The following is a 23,688-nucleotide window of genomic DNA, read 5'->3' on the forward strand; positions in this document are numbered from 1 at the left end:
CTAGGCCAAATAATTGGCTAATATACTATATACTAATCAGCGATTAGTTAATCAAATAAAGATTAATCGATAATTAAAATCGATAGAACTCTATATGCAATCCGTTAATTCATTGCAAGTTGCAAGCGCATCTTTGCATAAAAAAAAACGGTCCGCTGTATAAAATCCGAATCGCAAAAATCGGCAAAATCTCGATGTACGGTTCACGGATATAAAGTCAAATCTATATAGTACAAATATAAACTACATGTAAATAAATCTTTTACCTGATATATCAATAGTATAGCTATCTACTATCTATATAAAGGAGCAATATGTATCTAATATAATGTATGCACCTGCTATATAAAGCTCACTCTGTATAGTTTTTAGTATCTGTATACTCTTTCCGGGCACCTTTTATGTATAAATGAACGAGTACTAGGTGTAGTTACTCTACGTCTATGATCTATAATATGCTATCCTACCCTATAATGTATATGTGAATCAAATAACGAGATCCTATATGCACTATGAACTATCCGTCAAGTCAAACGCACCTGAACTAGCAATACGTAATACTCCAAACTAGATACCTTGAAATCAACACCTGATCAAAGATAAATCAATAAACCAATACACTACGCCTACGCACTGACCTATATAACGACAATACCTATAGCTAGTCAACCGTAAACGATATGGTCTAAAAAAATCAAATCAGGTCGATGAAATGCTCTGAACAAATGTGAAAAAAAAATAATTATATACAATGTCTTATATATGTACAACTATTACGCTTCGTAAATCATGCGTAATTATTTCCAAATATTCAAGTAAAAAAAAATATTTTCTTTATACACCGCTATTCCCTGTGACAGTTCTCAAGTATCAATATAATCAATGTAATTAATGTCTATATATAACCTTAGGTTTCATAAAATTGTATATATCTGTTTCTATACACAAATTCTACCTTAAATGTATACGTAAGTATATCAAAATCGGGGAAACAATCCCTATACTATTACTATCAACTGTAGATAACAGCAAGAAAACTTTGACTTTTTGACGAACTTACTATGTATTGGATACTAAATTACTACATAATATAGGGTACCGGAAGATGAAGAACAGCTCAGCTGTATGACGCTCAGAAAGTGTATGTAACTACATGAATTGAAATGCAAAGATTTTGGTTAGCGTCTCAAAAGCAAACAGTTGTTTTTTCTAAATATGTTAAAGACATCGATACCCCTTGATGTAGTAAGTCAAAGCTGGGTCAGTTTTCATTGTGTATAAACAGGTAAGCTAATTAAATACAGTTGATAATAAAGAAATGGCCTACCTTAAATCTTCGTGTACTGCACATTTTCCAGAGAATTATTTCACACACATTAAATAAATTCACACAAAAGTTCATTCAATACAATTATAATAAGATTCACTGCATAAAGTTTGTTCTTCATCTGTACGAGATCCAACGGATAAACGATATAATTGAGTGCACTCGGTTACGGAAAGTGTAGATGAATGGTTTCCGGAATCTTCCAATTCACTATGGTAAGTGTTAGATGGATCGATCTGCCATTTGCTGAATTCGTAAGTTGTCGCTTCTGTCGCCAAGCCTGGTCCCTACGTGGGCGCCATTTGTGATAGGGTCTTATAAGGGCTTTTAATTATAGACTCCAACTGGTTCAAATACTTTATTATATACCAGGAAAATGTAACTCAATATGTGGGATTGAGTTATCAAAATCCACTGCCATAAACACTAATACAATTATTCCAGGACACTATATGGTATGTTTGTCAAAAATGTCCAAAAAGGTCCAGAATAATAGTCAGGTACAAATAACATCTAACTTCAAAGAAAGTTCCAAATAATATAAACCTCACAATGAAAACCGTAAGTGAAATAGCAAGACAGAGCCAATAGAAAATAATGTACAAATTACCCAATGAATACCATCGAAAAGTCCAATGCGGCAGAACTTAAATGTACTCACTGTACTAACCAATAGTACATGAAAACGTCATACCTGCACTGCAGTACTAACTGTATGGGGTTCAATACAGGATAATCATATGCTTCAATGGTCAATTATTCATTACACCATAGCAGGGACTAAATTTGGAAAACGGAAAGCTATAGCGTAATGAGTTCAGAAAATGTCTTCAAAATATTTTAACAACTTTAGATCAAATTAAATATTTTTATAGTTTATTGAAATAATTCGCTGAAATGGAAAATTGGTTAAGTTATAAAATATACAAAGTAAAATATAAAAAGAATACTATAAATCGCTGCCACATATACGTAATTCTTCAAAATGTGTAAGAAAGTAATATAACAAACTAAACATAAAAAAATATAGACGACCAATTTGTTCCAGAATAGGACACGACTTGCATCAACGTGAATTGATTCATGAATTACAAAAGTCGCGCTTCAAAGTAAATGTGGATATTATCAAGATGAAAAGTTTGGGTTAAAATCAGGTTCCTCTTAGGAAAGATTTGTATAGGTTCCAAATATGAAAGCATAAAGACAATGGACCGTTGGTTTTGCATCATGAAAAGTCTCCGATTGGTCTAGTCCTCGTTTACGTATACGCAATCGGCAAACTTCGGCAGATTCCGCTTACCCTTGGTTTATAGATCTGCCGAGGTGTGCCGAATGCTCATTTATTCGAGAACGCGAAGACAGCACAATGTGATTTATCCTAGTAATCAACCCTAACTTACCTTAAATTACAAATATAGGCAGACAAATTCCATAAGTGCACAAACCTATAAACTTAGAAACCTCAGTGTGATAAAAAAAAAAAAAAACAGGCGTGAAACAGCGACCTTCGGCAGGAAACTTGAAAATCTAGTCAATTAAGACTGGAGTCGAACCCACCTGCCACGTGTGGTGTTCGAACTCACACCGATCAGTGTTGACAGGCTAGTGTATACGGTAGATGAACTACTGATACCACTGGGCCACCAAGGCCCCTGAATTCATTTATAAACATTTTTGAATAGTCTAACGCACACTGTGAAGATCGTAATATGTTGACCTTTATTTTCGTATGTGACCTTTATTTTCGTGCTGATGCTTTGTTGTCTCGCTGGTGTTTACGCAAACTTTTTCTTTCATTCGTATTCAACCTCTTTCGAGTTCCAATTATATGCCATGCACATCTCAATAGTAACAGTAATTCTTTTACTTTTTTGCCCTGTTTTTCTCTGTAATTTTTTTGGGTTTTTTTTTTACCGTTCTTCTGCAAGTTTTGCCTTTTATTCTTTTTTCTGTAAACCCCAACCAGACCCTCTTATATAGAGAAAATGAAACCTCAAACTTCAGAGTATTGAAAAAGACGAAAACGGTAGAGCCACTGTGACATCATGCTTATGTTGGTATCACAGGTACAAATATTATGGAGAAAGGAAGAGCGTTTCTTACATTAAATGTATTTGATACATTATCAATCTAAAATGTTTTGAATATCAATAGTAAATCATACATGTTATGCTATTTTTCTACATTTTCAACAGTTAAAATAAACGAACAGTTGTTAGGAAATTGAAAATGACACATCATCTTTTTACCAGTTAAGAAACACCATATTAATTGCAGATGTTAAGTATAAAGACTTGTCATATCCGCCACTGACACATTTATTTCTATTTAATCATCTTTATTCGATCATTTAATGTTTAATCATCGAGCGATACATGTCAAATGTAACAGTTTAATCGTCTTTAAAGTGCGATCGCTTGCATAAATAATGGTTGTATATCATATGTAGGTCAATTTCATTATAATATATACGATGGATCAAAGGACTTAAACATGTGTCATGAGTTTAGGCCATTCGTCTACATCTAATACTTGTTTTTTTTTTTCTCTTCTCGGGAAGTTAAAGTTGCAACTATGTTAAATTCCATAATGCATCTGTCAATGTGTACTTTAAGTTTATAATAGGAATTAAAAAAAAATATTTTTCAGATTTTTAAAGTTTCATAACTCTTGGACAAATACACTTTATGTGAGTTTTGTCAAAATTGAAATTAACCTGTATTATTGTTCATGGCATAATGTTAAAATCTGAAGAGATTTCACCAAGTGGTACTATTGTCTGACTCATCATCCGGAGACCAATTACATCAAAATGTTTAAGTAAAGCTAAAGGACAAAACCCTTGAAAAGTAAATGTCAAAGCCGTCGAAATCTTACTTGACCTGTATTTTAATCTTCATTACTTTGCTTTTAATTTTCAAAAGATTTGTTAAAGCGATACTTTATGTTCATTCAGAAACCGGAAGAGTAACAGACGGGCAGACGAAACATGCGTGTCATTATTCATTCGTCTTTGTAAATTCTTAGATATATATCATATCATTGATGATAGCCAAATTGGGTTTACCAAAAAAGCACGACCATCTGACAATATGTTTATTCTAAAAACTATTATTGATAAGTATTGTAATACAAAAGAATACATTAATAACATACTTATTGATTGTGCTCAACATTGTAAATATTTAGGAATAACTTTTAGTTCATCTGGATCTTTTTCCTTCGCTCAGAGAGAATTGTATAAGAAGGCGTTAAAAGCCTACCATAAGCTACGCAAGGACTTTCTGTCACTGAATCCAAGTTTAAAAAAAAGCCTTCATGTATTTGATCATACAAATAAACCTATTCTCTTATATAGTTCAGAAATTTGGGGATATTTTAACACTTTAAAAAAAAAATAAAATCTATGACTACAAATGTAGATCAGCCTTATCCTAAGCTTCTTTCAGAAAGACTACACATTAAATTTTGTAAACATTTACTTGGTGTTACCAAAAGAGCAACAAATATTGCTACTCTTTCTGAACTCGGTAGATTAACTCAGCATTTTGACATTGCAAAGTCTGTGATCAGATACTGGCACAGGCTTGAAAACTTTGGATCATCTTTTCCACTTCTAAAGGAGGCATATTTAGAGTCAAAATTACTACATGAGTCAAAAATTCCTTCATTGTATGGATCCTTAAACTTCTTTCTAAAGAATATTAAAGGGGTTAGCAATTTAGCTTCTACATGTAATTACAGCTTAAAATTTTTATACAAGAAATTTCTGTACCAGTACTATGAGGATCAGTGGAGACTCAAATTGCACGACTGTTCTGATGGAAAGCTCTGTAGCTATAGCACTTTCAAGACCTACTTCTACTTCTACTTTGTAGTGACCGCCTTCAACACGTTGAAGCTTATGTAACTTGTACTGCGCATTGCTTTGTGGAGACGTATATACAGTGAAAAATTTAACATTTTTTATAATTAAAAAACAAAAATTGATAATAACATTTTTACATAGTGGTAGTGCATATTTTTATTTTATTTATTTTTAATATTAAGATAAAACTATTTACACATGATAAATTTACTGACTGTAGGTGTAGGTTGAGATGGCTGTTTTGAACGACTCTATAGAGTCGCTCATAACAATACTCAGAGGAAGGCTGTTCCAATTTTGGTTTTGAGAAATATCTTATCCCCTGAGAGGAGGAGATTTTACTCGATTACGTATTTCCTCACATAGACTTAGAATTGAACAAGGTAGATACCCTGGTATTTCTCGACAAAACAGAATATGTCTCAGGTGCACCTCAAATGAAATTGACGATGAAAAACACTTTTTATTTTCATGTACATCATCTTTAACTAGTAGAAACTGTATGTACTCCATGATCAACTCACTGTGTCCTAACTTTAAGCACGTAGATTCCTAGCCAAAAACTAATCTGGCTACTTTTAAATGTAGAAAATGTTGATATATTGATATCTGTTTGTAATCTGATTGATGAAGGCAAAATATAGATCTAGCGTATCTGCATTAGGCACGAGGATGGCATGTTTTTTTTTGTAGACTCACCTATGATAATAATAGTGTACCTTCTTGAATTTATTTTATAATTGACAATCAGAATTATTCCCATATTTTATATTTAAGTGTTTTTCTGTTTGGTACTATGAAAACTTTGGCATGTCAATTAGCATTTACCCTTGGTGCCTCTTGCGGTCGGGTCATCTTACAATATGTATCAACCCCTTCTGCATCAGGCACGAGGATGACATACCAGGTTTGTGCATCTGCACATAATATCATTACCAATTTATCTATTTTACATTCATGTATACGTACCATGTGAGTCTATCTCCCACCTTGCCATGCAGCACCGTCCCTTGGTGGCTTTTGCAGTTAAGCTAAACATCCAATCATTGCCAATTTATTTTATAAATTTTTTTCATGTCGGGGTATACCTGAGAAGGAGGGAATATATATATTTATGTATTGTGTAGTTCATGATGTTCAAACTCTATGTATACTAGACTATTGTTGTTTCTTTTTGTTATTGTCTTATTTATGTCTTATATTGTACTATGCTCCTTGTGAGCCCATTTAATGGAAATAAACATCTTCTTATTCATCCTCTTTTGTCCGAGGGGGAGGGTATATGAAAAACCTTAAGCTAGACTTAGTCATTGACAGCTTCTGGTACGCGAATATATTGTACTAATTTATATATATTTTGATATGTTTGAAGATAATCTACAACGCATGTATCCAGCCATAAAATAGGAGTACCTTAGGTTAGCTCAGCATCAGACAATCAGACAAAGATGAACCTACATGTAGCTTTAAACATGGTACTTAGTAATACACTCGATGATTTTAGATATCTTTTATTGCCACACAGATTGCCCAATAAAAAGTATATCGGGTATCTCAAACCACCAAAAATGTGTTCTGTATTTTTTTGTTATTCTCATGACTAACTTTAATCATCGCTATCACAAAAAGGTCGAGTCTTGATAAATGATAGCAGTCATATTTATCAAATTTAGAAGTGGATTGCTTCCCTTTTCATACGATACCGAATTATACTCATAGAAAGTATAACACATCATCTGCTCTTGTGAATAGACTAATATAAATAAGAAGATGTGGTATGAGTGCCAATGAGACAACTATCCATCCAAGTCACAATGTGTAAAAAGTAAATAATTATAGGTCAAAGTACGGCCTTCAACACAGAGCCTTGGCTCACACCAAAAAGACTATAGTTTAAAACAATTCAAACAGGAAAACCAACGTTCTAATATATATAAAAACGAAAAACGAGAAACACTTATGAAACACACCAACAAACGACAACCACTGAACAACAGGCTCCTTGTATTGTGAGAAGACTTGTATTGTGAACCTATCATGTTTACCATTCCGGTCATTCACGAGTAAGGTACAAAGGAACTATCCAAAAAATTGAACAGTTCAAGATACCACACCAATCACCAACACCTGACATCTCCAAGACAACAAATGTACAAACAAAGATGATAATTCGAGGTTTATCCCATAGCTAAATATACATGTAATACAATACCAAATTATAAACGGTTAAGTTGGCAAGAATCAAATTTTCAGAAAAAATCATTGCTTACCGAGAGCAAAGTTCAATCCTTTGTGTAAAAGTCATCAAATTTACATTAAGTTCAGTTATTGCTGTTCTTCGTCGCAAAGTCACAGTGAGGCCTTCAACATGGAGCAAAATCTCTCACCTCACTGAAAGTTTAAGACCACCACTAGCACCGGTTTGATCGAAATTCTTTGCAAACGGACGATCACGCCACAACTATGAATTAAAGATCAAAACCTCGGAGTGATTTCAATAAAATTAAATCTTTCAAGGACATCAAACATTTACTGTCATAAACTTGTTTGATATCATTTTCACTCTTTTTTACATGTGTGTATTCAAAGTTTTTCTTTATTTTATTCAACCTCTCAATATGATAAAAAAAAATCTAAAGGCGTTTTCCCACGGATACTACATGTAGTAGTTATTTTATTCAACGAAAAATAACAAATTGATTGATATGAGACGATTTCAAAGATCGATATTTTTTCTATCACTTAACAAAACTTAAAACAACGTATGACATGAATCTCTCAGAAAACAAATAATGATTATCGTAAACAAAACTGTATTAAGATGACTCTGAGACAGAAATTTACCCTCGTTTTCGAACATTGTGTTTCCGGTTCCGGCAAAAATATTCTTTAGAATTCTTCCGGTTAAATATAAGTTCACTCATGAGATTACGTTTCTCTTTTGAAATACAGCCTTGTTGCCAGAAAAACTTTCAATCATTGATTCGAGCCAGTTATTATACCGTGTTTCAGCCTTACTCATCAATCCTTTAAGTAAAGGCAGTTCGGAAGACATCATAAATTTACATTCTTGTGAATTAATTGTAAAAGCTTTATTCCAGACTGAAGCTTTTATAACGATAGATGCAGAATTTGAAAACTTCTTTAAATAACTCTCGTGACAAAATTTTGTAACTATCACATGAACTTTTTTGAAATATCTAACTTCTGAATAGAAATCCTCACCTTCATCTTTGATTTGTTCTAACAATTTATCTCTAAAGTACATGTACAATTTAAAATCAGCATAATTATATTTGAATAAATTCTTCTTTGTGTCTTCAGTGAGGACTATTGGATTTTTTTTCTTATTCTTATTAATATTCAGAGGTACATAAAGAATGTCCTTGATTTCCCAGCACAAAATTCTTCTCATCAATATTAGAGATTCGTCAAATAGTTCTGTTACCATGACTAACGAAAATTCCTTATCTAAATCGTTGATGCGTTTATTAATTGCTTCTTCATTATAAAAGTCTTTCTTTGGAAGTCCAAAATCTGAAAACATTCCGTTGTGTATGTGTAAAATGGAACCAAATGAATCAGGTGTTTTTAAGAAGATTGAAAGTAGCTCTTCGGCATCTTTTATGTCACTAAATCGTTTTTTAATACGACTAAGTAAACCGTAGTAATATGCAGCGGAAGGAAAATGTGTAAATGGGTCACGAACGATTCCTATGTTAAATGAATGTGGTCCCAGAAGTTCTGCAAACGCTTCCTTGTCAAATACAGCATGATTACATAAAATATTATATGTCTCGTTGCTTGGAATTTTATTTATCCTTTTTTTCTGAACTGTTACGCCATAACCCAAATAGTTGAAGGCACTTTGTTTTACGGATTTTGGAAGAACTATATTTAGTCTGTGCGAATCTCCATATCGGAGGAAGATATTCATTACAGTCGTGCTACTGGCTTTGTGCACTTTTAAAAAGGCTACATGGTTTATTGGGTTATGGCACTTCGATAATTTTATCGATTGTGACATTCTTATAGTTGTACTTTTATTTTCATGTCTTACAGTTGGTAATTTTTCAGTATAAACATCTAGTTGTTTCGTTGTGGTAAACTGTGTTGTAGTCTCTCTGTGCACAGAACGTAATTGTTTTTGTTCTTTAGAGGATTTTATATTAAAAGCTTCTGAATAACCTTGTCTAGAATGACGTTGAGTATTTTTTCCAACGGAAACATTATAAAATGCAGCTTCATAAAATATCACAGTTGAGTGTTTTCCTATAAATGGCATAGATATAAAAATCACACAAACTACAAGGAGAGTAAGCAGGAAAAATCTGAAAAAAACATAAATGTATGATAAATAAAACAATGAATAAACATAAGAACAAATCATTAAAACCTTTCGGAAATTTTCGGTACTCAATGCATTACAAATTAGTACTTTGTTCGGTCTTTTAACGATTTTGATTCAAGCGTCACTGATGAGTATTTTTAGAAGAAGAGAGCGTCTGGCATACACAATTATAAACCTGGGTACCGTTTCACAAAGCCTTCGTAAGTCTACGTGTCATCGTACGTTCATCGTAAATAAATCGTAGATTTTACAGCCGTTTCACAAAGCCGTCGTAAGTTAAGATGAGCGTAAATAATACGTAAATCCTGGCGTAACTTACTACAGCTATACCCAGTCGTATCTCGATCGTAGTTTTTCCGCAAATATGAATTAAACCATATCTGAGATGTCTTTATTCTCGATCAAGATGTCGCAAATGTTAGAAGACGAAGAAGAATCTTCAATATTAGAACCACACTTTCTTCATTTGATCATTTTGAAAATGAAATGGATATTATATCCAGATACAGACTGGATAGACACAGTATCAATGAAACAACATTGGCAATAGAACCAGATATAAAAATGATACAAATAGGTCCCATGCACTTACTCCTAAAACGCAGGTTTTGTTAGCTTTGCGCTACTCACTGGTTCTCCGGTAAAGCGCCCATTTTATGACGCTGATTTGTCCCACCGTAACAAAGCAAAACTAACGACTTCGAATTATATACCCGTAGCTTGTTATACTTATATCTGAGATTTTTTATATTTCTTTATTATCTATATTTTTAATTTTTATAAAGTTTAGTACATACTGCACAACGATAGTGATCGTACCGGCCGTCATAATGTTTTCTTCGTAAACCTGTAATTCCCGTTAACGGATAGAAGACCAAGCAAGACTAAATATTTCAAATTAGCACAACATAGAGTGTGATATGAGTCAAATTTGATTATAAGGTTACCATAAATAATTTTGTTTATAAGGTTACCATAAATAATTTTGTTAAATGGTCATTTATTCCAAATCATATCAGTCTTGAAAACTAAACAACTTTGAAAACTGCAGAGATTTGTTAAGCATGTAATCTCCGTGGAATGGTATATTCTAAACAAACACCTATTTTGAAAATAAATTCTACATGCAACAGATCGATATCGGTGTCAACATTCAATTTTAATACAACTTCTATCTTCAGATTCACGTTTTATGTTTTATGACCCCCCTTTTATAAATGACGAAATCATCGAAATGTAATCTCCGTGGAATGTAATCTCCGTTCACGTTTTGGTGAAGAGTGCTTTCTTTCACGTCCGCACTTCTATCGAGGATGGCATGTCAAATAAACATTTTAGATAATAATTACGGATGGCGAATATATAAATTACAGATCAATAACTTACACTGTAATTCAGACGACATAAGAAGACACCATGTGACAATTTTAATTAGTCAATTGTTTTAGTGTAACAGAGTTGCTTTTTTTTTCTTAGATCTACAAAAAAAACGAACTGGATGTTTTTATATCAATATTAATGCAAGTAAATAATTTTAACCCGTTTTCAATATTAAAGATCTGAAACTTTTATTATTAATATAAATTTGATACAGAATTTAATACGATTAAACAATTATGCAAGTAGTCATAAAAATTGCTCTGCCTAATGAGTTTAATAAATCATATTGCACAGGGAGAGAAGTTTTTAAATACTTTCTTTCATTAAAAATGAAATTACGACGTCCGCTGAGAGGGTATGGTATTTATTGTCCGTTACATTTATTAACAACACCTTGTACAAATATTCTTTTCGAAAATAAAACAGTTAAATAGAACAAACAAAACTATCCGTCACAATGGTATTTGAGGGTCTGGATTAGGGGGAAAAAGGGGGGGGTTTACATTTCTGTATTCTGTAATTCTTTTGGCCATTTTTCTCTATTCAGTAAGAAATATGCTTATTCTGTAAATTCTTGTGTTCAGATCGTGCATATGAAAATTTCCTGTTGTATCATGATTTTGACATGATAGATCTTTTTGTCTGTATCAACGACATATGTATGACGACACTACCCCGTGACCCCTCACCCCTGAATCTGTCACTGTACTGCATAAATGATGCCATTTATCAATTTTGATTAATATCTGATTAAAACAAAACACGTGGAAAACTATTTTAATTTCTTTATAATAATTTGGATATCTGGGATAATAAGCAGTAGATAAGATGACATTAGGTATATTTGATCATACATGTATTTGGTTTGTAATACATGTATGAGGTACTAGTAATGCAATCTAATCAAAGTACCGGTAGTAAATCGTAAAAAGTAGATTTAAGAGAAATCTGAAATCTGATAGAATAAAAATTCGATCACCTGAACTAGATATTTTCCTTGATAGCCCAACTGTCCAACAAAATATAAAAATATTGCCTATCAATCAATTGTTTTGGAGATTATTAAAATATATTTAACATTTATTGGTAGTGGAAAAAAAATGTCATACCACCCAAAAAAAAATCATAGACAATGTTATCCGTCCTCGAGTATCACAGTCTTCCAGCCCTAACCAATAAATTGTTGTTTTAAATTGTAATAGATTATGGATCTTACAAATATGAAACTGAAGACGACATAAGAAGACACCATGTGACAATTTTAAATAGTCAATTGTTTTAGTGTAACAGAGTTGCTTTTTTTCTTAGATCTACAAAAAAACACAAAAAAACGAACTGGATGTTTTTATATCAATATTAATGCAAGTAAATAATTTTAACCCGTTTTCCTTATTAAAGATCTGAAACTTTTATTATTAATATAATTAAAATTTGATACAGAATTTTAATACGATTAAACAATTATGCAAGTAGTCATAAAAATTGCTCTGCCTAATGAGTTTAATAAATCATATTGCACAGGGAGAGAAGCTTTTAAAAAGTTTCCCCGTGTTTTGTTTTAATCAGATATTAATCAAAATTGATAAATGGTATCATTTATGCAGTACAGTGACAGATTCAGGGGTGAGGGGTCACGGGGTAGTGTCGTCATACATATGTCGTTGAAACAGACAAAAAGTATATATCATGTCAAAATCATGATACAACAGGAAATTTTCATATGCACGATCTGAACACAAGAATTTACAGAATAAGCATATTTCTTAATGAATAGAGAAAAATGGCCAAAAGAATTACAGAATACAGAAATGTAACCCCCCCCCCCCCCTTTTTTCACCCTAATCCAGACCCTCATATATCATTGTGACGGATAGTTTTGTTTGTTCTATTTAACTGTTTTATTTTCGAAAAGAATATTTGTACAAGGTGTTGTTAATAAATGTAACGGACAATATATACCATACCCTCTCAGACGACGTCGTAATTTCATTTTTAATGAAAGAAAGTATTTAAAAGCTTCTATCCCTGTGCAATATGATTTATTAAACTCATTAGGCAGAGCAATTTTTATGACTACTTGCAAAATTGTTTAATCGTATTAAATTCTGTATCAAATTTATATTAATAATAAAAGTTTCAGATCTTTAATATTGAAAACGGGTTAAAATTATTTACTTGCATTAATATTGATATAAAAACATCCAGTTCGTTTTTTTTTTGTTTTTTTGTAGATCTAAGAAAAAAAAGCAGCTCTGTTACACTAAAACAATTGACTATTTAAAATTGTCACATGGTGTCTTCTGATGTCGTCTTCAGTTTCATATTTGTAAGATCCATAATCTATTACAATTTAAAACAATAATTTATTGGTAAGGGCTGGAAGACTGATACTCGAGGACGGATAACATTGTCTATGATTTTTTTTTGGGTGGTATGACATTTTTTTTCCACTACCAATAAATGTTAAATATATTTTAATAATCTCCAAAACAATTGATTGATAGGCAATATTTTTATATTTTGTTGGACAGTTGGGCTATCAAGGATAATATCTAGTTCAGGTGATCGAATTTTATTCTATCAGATTTCAGATTTCTCTTAAATCTACTTTTTACGATTTACTACCGGTACTTTAATTAGATTGCAGTACTAGTACCTCATATTACAAACCAAATACATGTATGATCAAATATACCTAATGTCATCTTATCTACTGCTTATTATCCCAGATATCCAAATTATTATAAAGAAATTAAAATAGTTTTCCCCGTGTTTTGTTTTAATCAGATATTAATCAAAATTGATAAATGGTATCATTTATGCAGTACAGTGACAGATTCAGGGGTGAGGGGTCACGGGGTAGTGTCGTCATACATATGTCGTTGATACAGACAAAAAGATCTATCAAGTCAAAATCATGATACAACAGGAAATTTTCATATGCACGATCTGAACACAAGAATTTACAGAATAAGCATATTTCTTACTGAATAGAGAAAAATGACCAAAAGAATTACAGAATACAGAAATGTAAAACCCCCCAACCTCCACCCCCCTTTTTTCACCTTAATCCAGACCCTCATATATCATTGTGACGGATAGTTTTGTTTGTTCTATTTAACTGTTTTATTTTCGAAAAGAATATATGTACAAGGTGTTGATAATAAATGTAACGGATAATATATACAATGCCCTCTCAGCCGACGTCGTAATTTCATTTTTAATGAAAGAAAGTATTTTAATTTCTTTATAATAATTTGGATATCTGGGATAATAAGCAGTAGATAAGATGACATTATGTATATTTGATCATACATGTATTTGGTTTGTAATATGAGGTACTAGTACTGCAATCTAATTAAAGTACCGGTAGTAAATCGTAAAAAGTAGATTTAAGAGAAATCTGAAATCCGATAGAATAAAAATTCAATCACCTGAACTAGATATTATCCTTGATAGCCCAACTGTCCAACAAAATATAAAAATATTGCCTATCAATCAATTGTTTTGGAGATTACTAAAATATATTTAACATTTATTGGTAGTGAAAAAAAAATGTCATATCCCCCCAAAAAAATCAAAGAGAATGTTATCCGTCCTCGAGTATCAGTCTTCCAGCCCTTACCAATAAATTGTTGTTTTAAATTGTAATGGATTATAGATCTTACAAATATGAAACTGAAGACGTAGGAATCATGCCGGCTAAAGAGACGTTTTGATTCTGCAATTCCATTCAATTTCCTCCAATTGTTCATTTATAAATTTTGAAATTATAAAGAAACTAAGGTTTCAAATCCATCGGGCAAAGTTGACCTTCGACTGATTTGGCTATTTTTTTTATGTCCTTTTGATCATATAGCTCTTCTACTGTTTCTGTTCTTTTGCATCCTCGGCTTTCAAATATTCGGCTCTGAGCGTAAATGATGAAGATAAATCCAGAATAGCGCTTCGGACGCATGAAATTTCTAACTTGTTTTCATTTTTTTCCCACCATTGCAGAGCTTTTTGTTCTCAATGGGTATCTTGGTCTGACCTCTGTCACGAACTGTTTTATTAGTGTTGTAATGTGTAATCATTGCTGACACAATGCAAGGATGCATGGATGTAAGGTTAATTTTGTCTGCAATGGTGGACGTAATGATACGTCAAGATTTGTTAACTCGTGCAAGATCGTGATTTTGGAGGAAAATATCGATGCTTACGAATGTATAGAATTTGCATCGCTAACATTAATGAACCAGTTCCGATTACGACCAGTTGAACATTTCATTCGTTTTACCTTTTTCTTAATTTTATACATTTTTTTTGTACATTTTAGCACCCCATTATTCTCTATTCTTTATTTTTTTCTTCATTCATTTTTTTTTGGGGGGGGGATTATATTCTATTCTGTAAACCACCTCGTATATCTTGGGTAATTTCAAATAAATATATGATATTTAAGCGGGATAGGATGCATAATACTACTAGTTTAAGAGTATCTACAAGGAGAAGTTGTTTACTTGGTCGATTTTTGGTGGGCTCTTTTAAAAGTCGGTGAGATTAATATACTACAACCAATCAACAAAGAGGGTTGCCTACTATTAATAAAAAAATATATGGAAAATGTTTTTATATTTTATATTTTGCTGGTTGTCTTCTCTCTCTGGTCATGGTTTTCAGTATTCGAATCTAGTTAGTTCATTTTCACTGTCGTATGCGAGTATGTCTATTGTAGATTAAAGGATGATGGGAAAAACTGCGTTTGTTTACTTTTTGAAAAAAAAAATAATTGATTTGAATGTATGTTTTAACACAATTTCATTAGAATATCACTTTTTAATGTATAATAACAGGATTAAAGTCCAATAAAGTGTAATAAAGTGTAATTAAAGCAGCTGAATCCATAATATTGATTACTGAATGCGATTCATTTTAACTATAAATGCGATGCATTATCACTGTAAGTGCGATCATTTCTGATGTGGAATTTTTGGAGGTGCGATGAATTTTCATTGTTGTTTTATATGATAATTCGACATGCAACAACTGAAAATAGTCTTTTAATGACTTTAGTATTGATTATATTTACAATTTGAAATGCAAGCTAGTCGTAGATGCTTAGTATAACCAACGTATGGTTGATTCCGGACGTTGTGCGTTGTGTACCGTTCGTCGATTTTTTTTCTGTACGTTCGTTGCGTGTTTTCGTCATAGTTCTGTGCCGTTCGTTAGTGAAACATCGAGAACATAATTAGCTGTTTCTATTGAAATACCTATCTTTTATTTTTTGTTAGCAAGCATTTGCAACTACTAAAACTATTTGACATTTCTTACATTTCATATTAAAGATTAAAACAACCTGAATTTTGTATTGGTTTGACGTGATCTTACTGGAGCTAGAGAAGCTCACTTATCGGGAGCGCCTGATTGCAATCCAGTTTCTTAGAAATCCAGTATTTTGATCTTGAGGTCAAAGGTCAAGTTCACACGAAGGTCAGGGTGATATGCGTCACATCGCCTTAAGGTGATACACGTTCATATCATGCATATTCAAATATTTTGGTGAGTTTGCTATTAGTGTGTCATGGATCCGAAAATATACTGGAGTAGAACATCTATGAATATAACGTATTTTTAAGGCGAATTTTCCTTGAAAAGTTTTAGTACTCGCTTAAAAAAGTTTTGATAATTTGTCACGCCGTACCATACATATTTCTACCATATTGATAGGCTTTAACGCAACGAACAGTACAAGAATGTACAACAAACGGTACTAAAGAAAGCAAACAAACTACAAAGAGAATGAATCGTACAGTGCCAAAATTCTGAGGTCAGTTTTTCAAGTAAATGTCTGCAAATAAAATAAAACAACGGGTTTCTCATTCGCATTGTGTATTTCAAACAACAACAACAAATCACAAAATACACGGTCGCATTTAGTGTAAGAGCCAACCAACTATGTTCTATTTGTAGTTTAATCAAGTTTGAGTTACACAGAGTGTTTGTTTCGCGATGTTTACAAGTAATTCACAGACCTGTCTATTTAAAATAGTCACAGGGTGTTCATGTATTATAAATAATATACAATGCTGTCAGGAGCAGTAAACTTTGTTTTCATAAACATTGAATATTTAACTGAACAGTACGTCAATTAGTCTTTGGTGAAAATATTAGGACGGTCTATCTACCAACATCGCTTCGCGATGCAGCGATTAACGTCCGGAATCAACTATACGGCGGTTATACCCCGTTATATATAACTATTTAAACATGTAACAATAAATTGTATTCAATATATCCATGTATTCTTACAATTACGTATTTGCTTATTTGTAACAACGATTTATAAGAAATTCATACATAAATTTAGGTTGCTCGAACTTTCTTTACTGTATAAGATGTACTCAGACTTTGTAAAATGTCACCAGTATCTGAGCAGAAAGTTGATGAACCAGGGGTATGTCAAAGAACGTCGCGTCCTTTTTCTAAAAAAGTTCATCGGAAGGTACCAAGACCTTGTTGATAAATATTCCGTATCAACTTCACAAATAACACACGATGGTCTTGAAGTATAGATTCTGGGTACTGACGTTGTTTATCATCCTAATAATGTGTTATAGTATTCTTGTAATTGTCTTTTTGAATATTACTTTTACTGTTTAGTCTATTTTTGGTGATATCCATTTGACGTGGCTCGGTACTTATACATCCCGTCATTGTGTTATTGTGCTATGGTAAATTTTTGTATTCTTGTCTTTCATTTTTGTTTGTGTGCTTTGTCTGTATGCCTTTTTGTGTTTCTTTGTTACATATTTGTTTGTTATTTTAGTGATTAAGATTATAACACAATGTTGACTGTTGTACCCCTATTTTGACATTTTTACCTATTACATTTATGTCTGATTGTTTTGTTCACACATCGTTGTCAATATAATGGAATTGTATGCGACTGTCATACAAGTGAGAGGTTTAGCTAGCTATAAAACCAGGTTTAATCCACCATTTTCTACATAAGAAGATGACTGTACCAATTCAGGAATATGACAGTTGTTATCCATTCGTTTGATGTGAGCTTTTGATTTTGTCATTTGATTAGGGACTTTCCGTTTTGAATTTTCCTCGGAGTTCGGTATTTTTGTGATTTTACTTTTTATGCATACACAATGGCATGAGAAATATCAATTATGCAATCATCCAAGCGTCAAATGTAAGGCAATTGTTTGTGCGAGATGAAAACGTTACCACTCACTTGACGTGATCGTGAAATGAAGATTGTTTTGTGAACGCTCTTTCTTATCTAAGATGCATCCATTAGAGCTTTTTTCCTAATGCTTGTAGTTTAAAGGTTTGGTTGGCTTGCTTGCTTTATTTGTATAAATGTTTGCTCAATCTTAATTACAATGCTTAAGTAAACATTCATACAAACAAAGCAAGCAAGCCAACCACACCTTTAAACTACAAGCATTAGGAAAACAGCTCTAATGGCGTTTTATTAGTATATATGTGATGTAGATTTAGACCGAAACCGAAAACTTTGCTTTTCGGTGACGTGGATTGGCTTAACTGTCCAAGATATATGTATTCAATGATGGCGTGTCATAGGAAAGGATAAATTTTATGCTACATATAGATCTGGATGTGGACAAATTATTAGAGAAAATAGATTTCAACTTGACTATATTAGCAATAAATGTTATTTTTACGGAATTTATTGATGTACTACCTCAGACTTTCACTCACAAAGTATGCATAAATGTGACCCGCCATGACATTTCCCGGCTTATGGAGGTAGAACGTCATTGTTAGAAAAACGCCGTTAACTATAATTCATTGTATGGATATGCTAGTTTGCAATATTGTATATTAAACAAAACAAATAACGCACAACATCTTACAATATATTGAAGTTTCAATACTTCTTGTTTTTGCAACACATTTATAGAAATCTATTATATTTTAAGCATAACTTTGAAACTAATGTAGTGTTTACAGAGAAATTTTCATTATAGTCGCAACAATAGATAGAGATGACCAAAGTCGAATTCCAAAATCTGAGAACATTTTTTTTCAAATTGGTCAATTTAGACAAGAATTCGATTAAGATGGATAGATGGCTGATAGTCAGTCCAGTGGCAAATTAAATGTATAATCAGGACGGGAATATGAAAAAACAATGAGAATATTATCCTGCTTTGTACTAGACCGACACACTGAGACAGATTTTTTAACTTGCTAGCTCACAAGAAAACACATGTCACTCTAACCGGACACATTATTCTGACTCCAAGCCGACCAGTCATTGCTACATGTATTACTAAAAAATGTCGCGTGCTTAGAGGAGAAGCAGCAAATACAAATTTTCAAGCTATACAACGCTTTAGTTTTCACAAATTTGGCAACACTTTTTTTTTATTAAGAATGTGTTTTTTCTAGATGTCAAAATTTAAATTGAGGACATTCTCATTTGGTCCGAGTACAGTTATTTCGTAGTGCATTTCTTTTAGACAATAAATGAAAATTTAAAAAATCCCACTTGCGCTTTCTCAATAATATTTTTACAGTGTGTTGTACTACTTTTGGGACAAATTATATCAAAATTATAGAAAACTTCATCGGCTCTAACTCTAAATATGGACAATTTTATATCAAGGGGGTCTTGAAATCTTTTGACAGCTTCCGAAGTGCTTATTTTTACATGTAACCTTTTTCAGATGGACCAAATCACTACTTTACTTTAAAATTCATGACCAAAATTATAACGCAAACATTTATTTTATCTCATTTCTTATTTAAGATTCAAAGGATAGAAAAAGTTGACCAATCTTAATAAAACTTGGTATGACCAAAGTTTAATAAATTATGAGACTGCCTACAAAGTTTCATGGCAATAAAATATAAATTATAGACAATATGATAAATTCTATATTCAACTTTGCGTGTTAAATTTTTGAAGTTAAAATTGAAAAATTTCAACTATCAACATTTGGGGCTTTTAAAATTAAAATATTGCAAAAAAATAATTTTAAAATGCCTTAATATATAATATATCATGTATTTAAAGCAATAGAGTACTCATTTCATATATCAGACTTAGCATAATTATTCAAAAGTCAAATTTATATGAGCCTGTGCCTAAAAATGGAGGTTTTCCAATGAAGGGGGGCCTTACATGAATATGTAATATTTTCCAGCAATTTTGAATTTGTAAAGCTTCTTGGTTAAAAATAATCCTTACATATGTATTTAATGTACTTTGAATGGAAAGAAAACTTACAAATAACATATCATATTAGTTTAAAAGGGTCTTAGGCCAAGTAAGACTGAAAATAATTTAGGGTCAATTTAGGCCGTAGCACATATTTACATATAAAAATGCGTATTGAAGCTATAGGAAATAAAAATGTGTGTCTTTTCTATCATTTTTATACTCAGGTGACATGATACAATAAATCTGAGCACAAAAAGACTCTTGCATTCAACTTTTTTTGCAGACAGTATGGTCTGATACAAAGATTTTTCACTTTTTAGTGAAAAACTTGCAGGCAATTTTAGTCTCAACAGGCTTACATTTAACTTGATCCAAACAGGGCGTTAGACGAGGGTCATTTATACAACACATTTTGCACATAATGTCTGAGATAATCTTCTTTTCTGTAGATTCAGAGTTCACAAATGAGTAATACAACTGGATTAAAGCATAGAAATACAAATATTGACACATGAAAACCTGTCAAATAGAAAGTCAGAATGCCACTTATGCATCAAAATTGAAAAAGCTATGAAATGCTTATTTTGACCATATAATGGCAAAATTGGTCATTTTTGCAGAAATTCTATCAAATAAAAGTTTATATCCTTTAGTTTCATGCTATTTGACAAATTGACACCATCAAATCATTCAGGGAAGTTGCCAAAGTACAGATTCTATATTTCCTTATTTCACCTCTTAGGTCCAAGTACACAGCTATTTCGTAGTGCATTTCTTTTAGACAATAAATGAAAATTAAAAAAATCCCACCTGCGCTTTCTCAAAATATATTTTTACAGTGTGTTGTACTACTTTTGGGACAAATTATATCAAAATGAAAACTTCATCGGCTCTAACTCTAAATATGGACAATTTTATATTAAGGGGGTCTTGAAATCTTTTGACAGCTTCTGAAGTGCTTATTTTTAACCTTTTTCAGCTGGACCAAATCACTACTTTACTTTAAAATTCATGACCCTTTTTTTTTTACAGTGTAATTTCATCCCCCTACTTGCTATTTGAGGCATAAAACATGGAGAAATAAATTTGGAAGGGGTATAAAAAAAAATTGGCAAGTAACACACTGTCCATACTAGGGACTATACATTCTTACTAATTACAATTACTTTTTAAAAAGTCATATGTGATTATTAATTGTTACTCCAAAGAACTTATATATAAACAAGTCTAAATTGAAAACAACGTTCAAACCTATGATTGCGTTGGATAAAAACCGCAATTTTTATACGTGTGCATGCAAAACAAATTTCCTGGTAGAGGAGTCTACAGCACAAACAACATTTTCCAAAAGAACAAAAAAGTGAAAAAGTATATTTTAACAAAACGCATTTGACTAGCAGGTCGAACAACAGATGTTCTTAAACCCTGCTGACTGCCATGGTGATTGCCAAATAAACGGATCACCAGATGTAACAAAATGGATCTTAATTATTAATTTAATACCAAACAGAAAACATTAAACTTGAGGCAAAGATGGTATACCGCCAACATAAGGTACAAAAATTGGTACACCATATCCGGATTTCGACAATTATATATATATATACATAAAGTCATAAGAACCTAACATTTAGTAGAAGGATGCCAGGCGAAAACGACTTATGAGACACTATCATTAAAACAGTCTCTAATACATTCATAAAAAGACAACTTTTTTACATGTAAAAAGTATTTCGTAAATAAAACAAAAAATACATATATAATTTCTAGATTACAACATGTTTTCGTCGGTAAGACATAGAATATAGGGAACTAGTTAAAAGAGGCTACATATTCTCATTACACATACGAGTTTTTCAATATCGCATAAGAGAGCTACCACTTAATTTTTATAGGGGGGGGGGGGGGGGGGGCTAGGATGAAATAATTTGAAAAAATTTAAAGGCAGGACAGGAGTTTTGAGTAAAAAAAAAAGGCAGGACAGGAGTTTTGAGTAAAAAAAGGCAGGATGACAATTTATGTAAAAAAAGTCAGGACATAAACTAATAAAAATTTTGCTGGGATAAACTAATAAAGCAGGACCGAATAGAGTGAAAAATAAAAATGCAGGACAGAGATTACAACTAAAAAAAATGCAGGACAACATTTTTCATCCTAGATCCCCCCCCCCCCCCCCCCCCCTTAAATAATCAAAATCAACATACATATAGAAAATTAGGTAAATTTGAACTATTTATGCAATTATGGAAACTGACAATCAATATGTTTAAATAAATTTATTTCCCCTCGATTTTTTAAACTTCCCTTTTCAAATCAAAACATAACCTACCTTGATAAACATTTGCTAATGGAAAACTGTAGTTTTGGCATAGTAGCACAATATCTTTTTTGGATACGCTGAAAATAAAACAAATTGAAATTAGAAATTCATACCTCTTCATATATTTATTATAAGGTAGCTACAAAATTAATGTATCGATGACGGTGTATTGCATTTCCCTCTGTAAACACAAAAGTTCGATTAACAGCAGATAAATGTTTACGTTGTCTATTGTTTCCTTTCAACACCGGGAAGAAAGGAAAATCCAAAAAACAAACTTATACAGCATATGTGTTTGTTCATCTGTTAAATCTATGAGTAGCAATATTTTGTCTTTCAAATGTAACACATTTACTTATTAAGTGTAAACACACATTTGATTACGGTATTTCTTATTAGCATAGATGTATAAACCCATTAGGTAAATGCATTCTCATATACTACGAGATCTCGTGTGATCTTATAAAATACTGGTACATATATGTGCAAAGAGCTGAATAAGATTACTGTCAAATTGATAAAGGAACAAATATTTTGAAATAAGTTGTTGTTAACTGAGGGTGTGGATGGGGTTTACAGAATAGAGAAAAATGGACAAAAAAATAAAGAATAGAGATCAGTGAGGTTCTAAAATATAAAGAATAGAGAATAATGGGCAAAATGTATAAAAAAAGAGAAAAATGGCCTAAAAAATCAAGACAGAAATGAAGGACCCCCCACCCAGACCCTCTTAACTAGCAATCGCTAAAGAACTGTCTGACAAACCACATTGTAAATTTGTACAACATGCACCTTCCCTTTGCAACAACAGAAATTGAAAATTTTATCCCTGACTAATTTGCCATAAAAAGAACAATATTAACCAGTTCTAAATTTGCACACGTCCTTTTGTTGCCTGCATGTTTTATTTTTTGAATGTCAGTTTTTTTAAAAGGGCTTGTGATGTATGAAATAAATGAGAAGAAGAACAAACTTGCAAAATAAACAATAAAAGTGTTTAGTCTGCTTAACTGATGTTTGTATTTCAACAAGCTTAATATTTAATAAAAGTATTAACCATACCCATTAAGATGTTAATCCGAAGAGGACCGTAGTTCACTATATGTATAATTCAAATCATCATGCTATAAAGGTAAGCTTTTATTAATGTAGGAGGATGGTTGCAGAAATTTTACAAAATACACAAAGCACCAATCTAATAGTCTTTGCAACTACTGGAAGGCAGTTCAAAGCTAACTACAACTGATAAATA

The 23,688-nt window shown here is 32.0% G+C and overlaps 1 protein-coding gene across 2 annotated transcripts in view; it reads right to left on the reverse strand.

Annotated features, from left to right (window-relative positions):
• Positions 1 to 22,501, reverse strand: part of LOC127714137 (galactose-3-O-sulfotransferase 2-like) — an 85,462-nt gene extending 62,961 nt beyond the window's left edge. The window contains exons 1-2 of one of the 2 annotated variants that reach the window (XR_007987570.1): positions 22,446 to 22,501; positions 7,583 to 9,526 (exon numbers count right to left, since the gene is read on the reverse strand). Coding sequence is in view for 1 of the 2 variants with exons in the window: in XM_052220137.1 (XP_052076097.1) it covers positions 8,116 to 9,526; positions 22,446 to 22,486 (1,452 nt within the window). In the remaining variant the exon portion in view is untranslated. Of the gene's footprint in view, positions 1 to 7,388; positions 9,527 to 22,445 lie in introns of those variants that run through there. The other variant, XM_052220137.1, reaches the window with a different exon arrangement.
• Positions 22,502 to 23,688: the final 1,187 nt, after the last annotated feature.

This window comes from Mytilus californianus, unplaced genomic scaffold (genome assembly GCF_021869535.1).
Source record: "Mytilus californianus isolate M0D057914Y unplaced genomic scaffold, xbMytCali1.0.p SCAF_9, whole genome shotgun sequence".
NCBI lineage: Eukaryota > Metazoa > Mollusca > Bivalvia > Mytilida > Mytilidae > Mytilus > Mytilus californianus.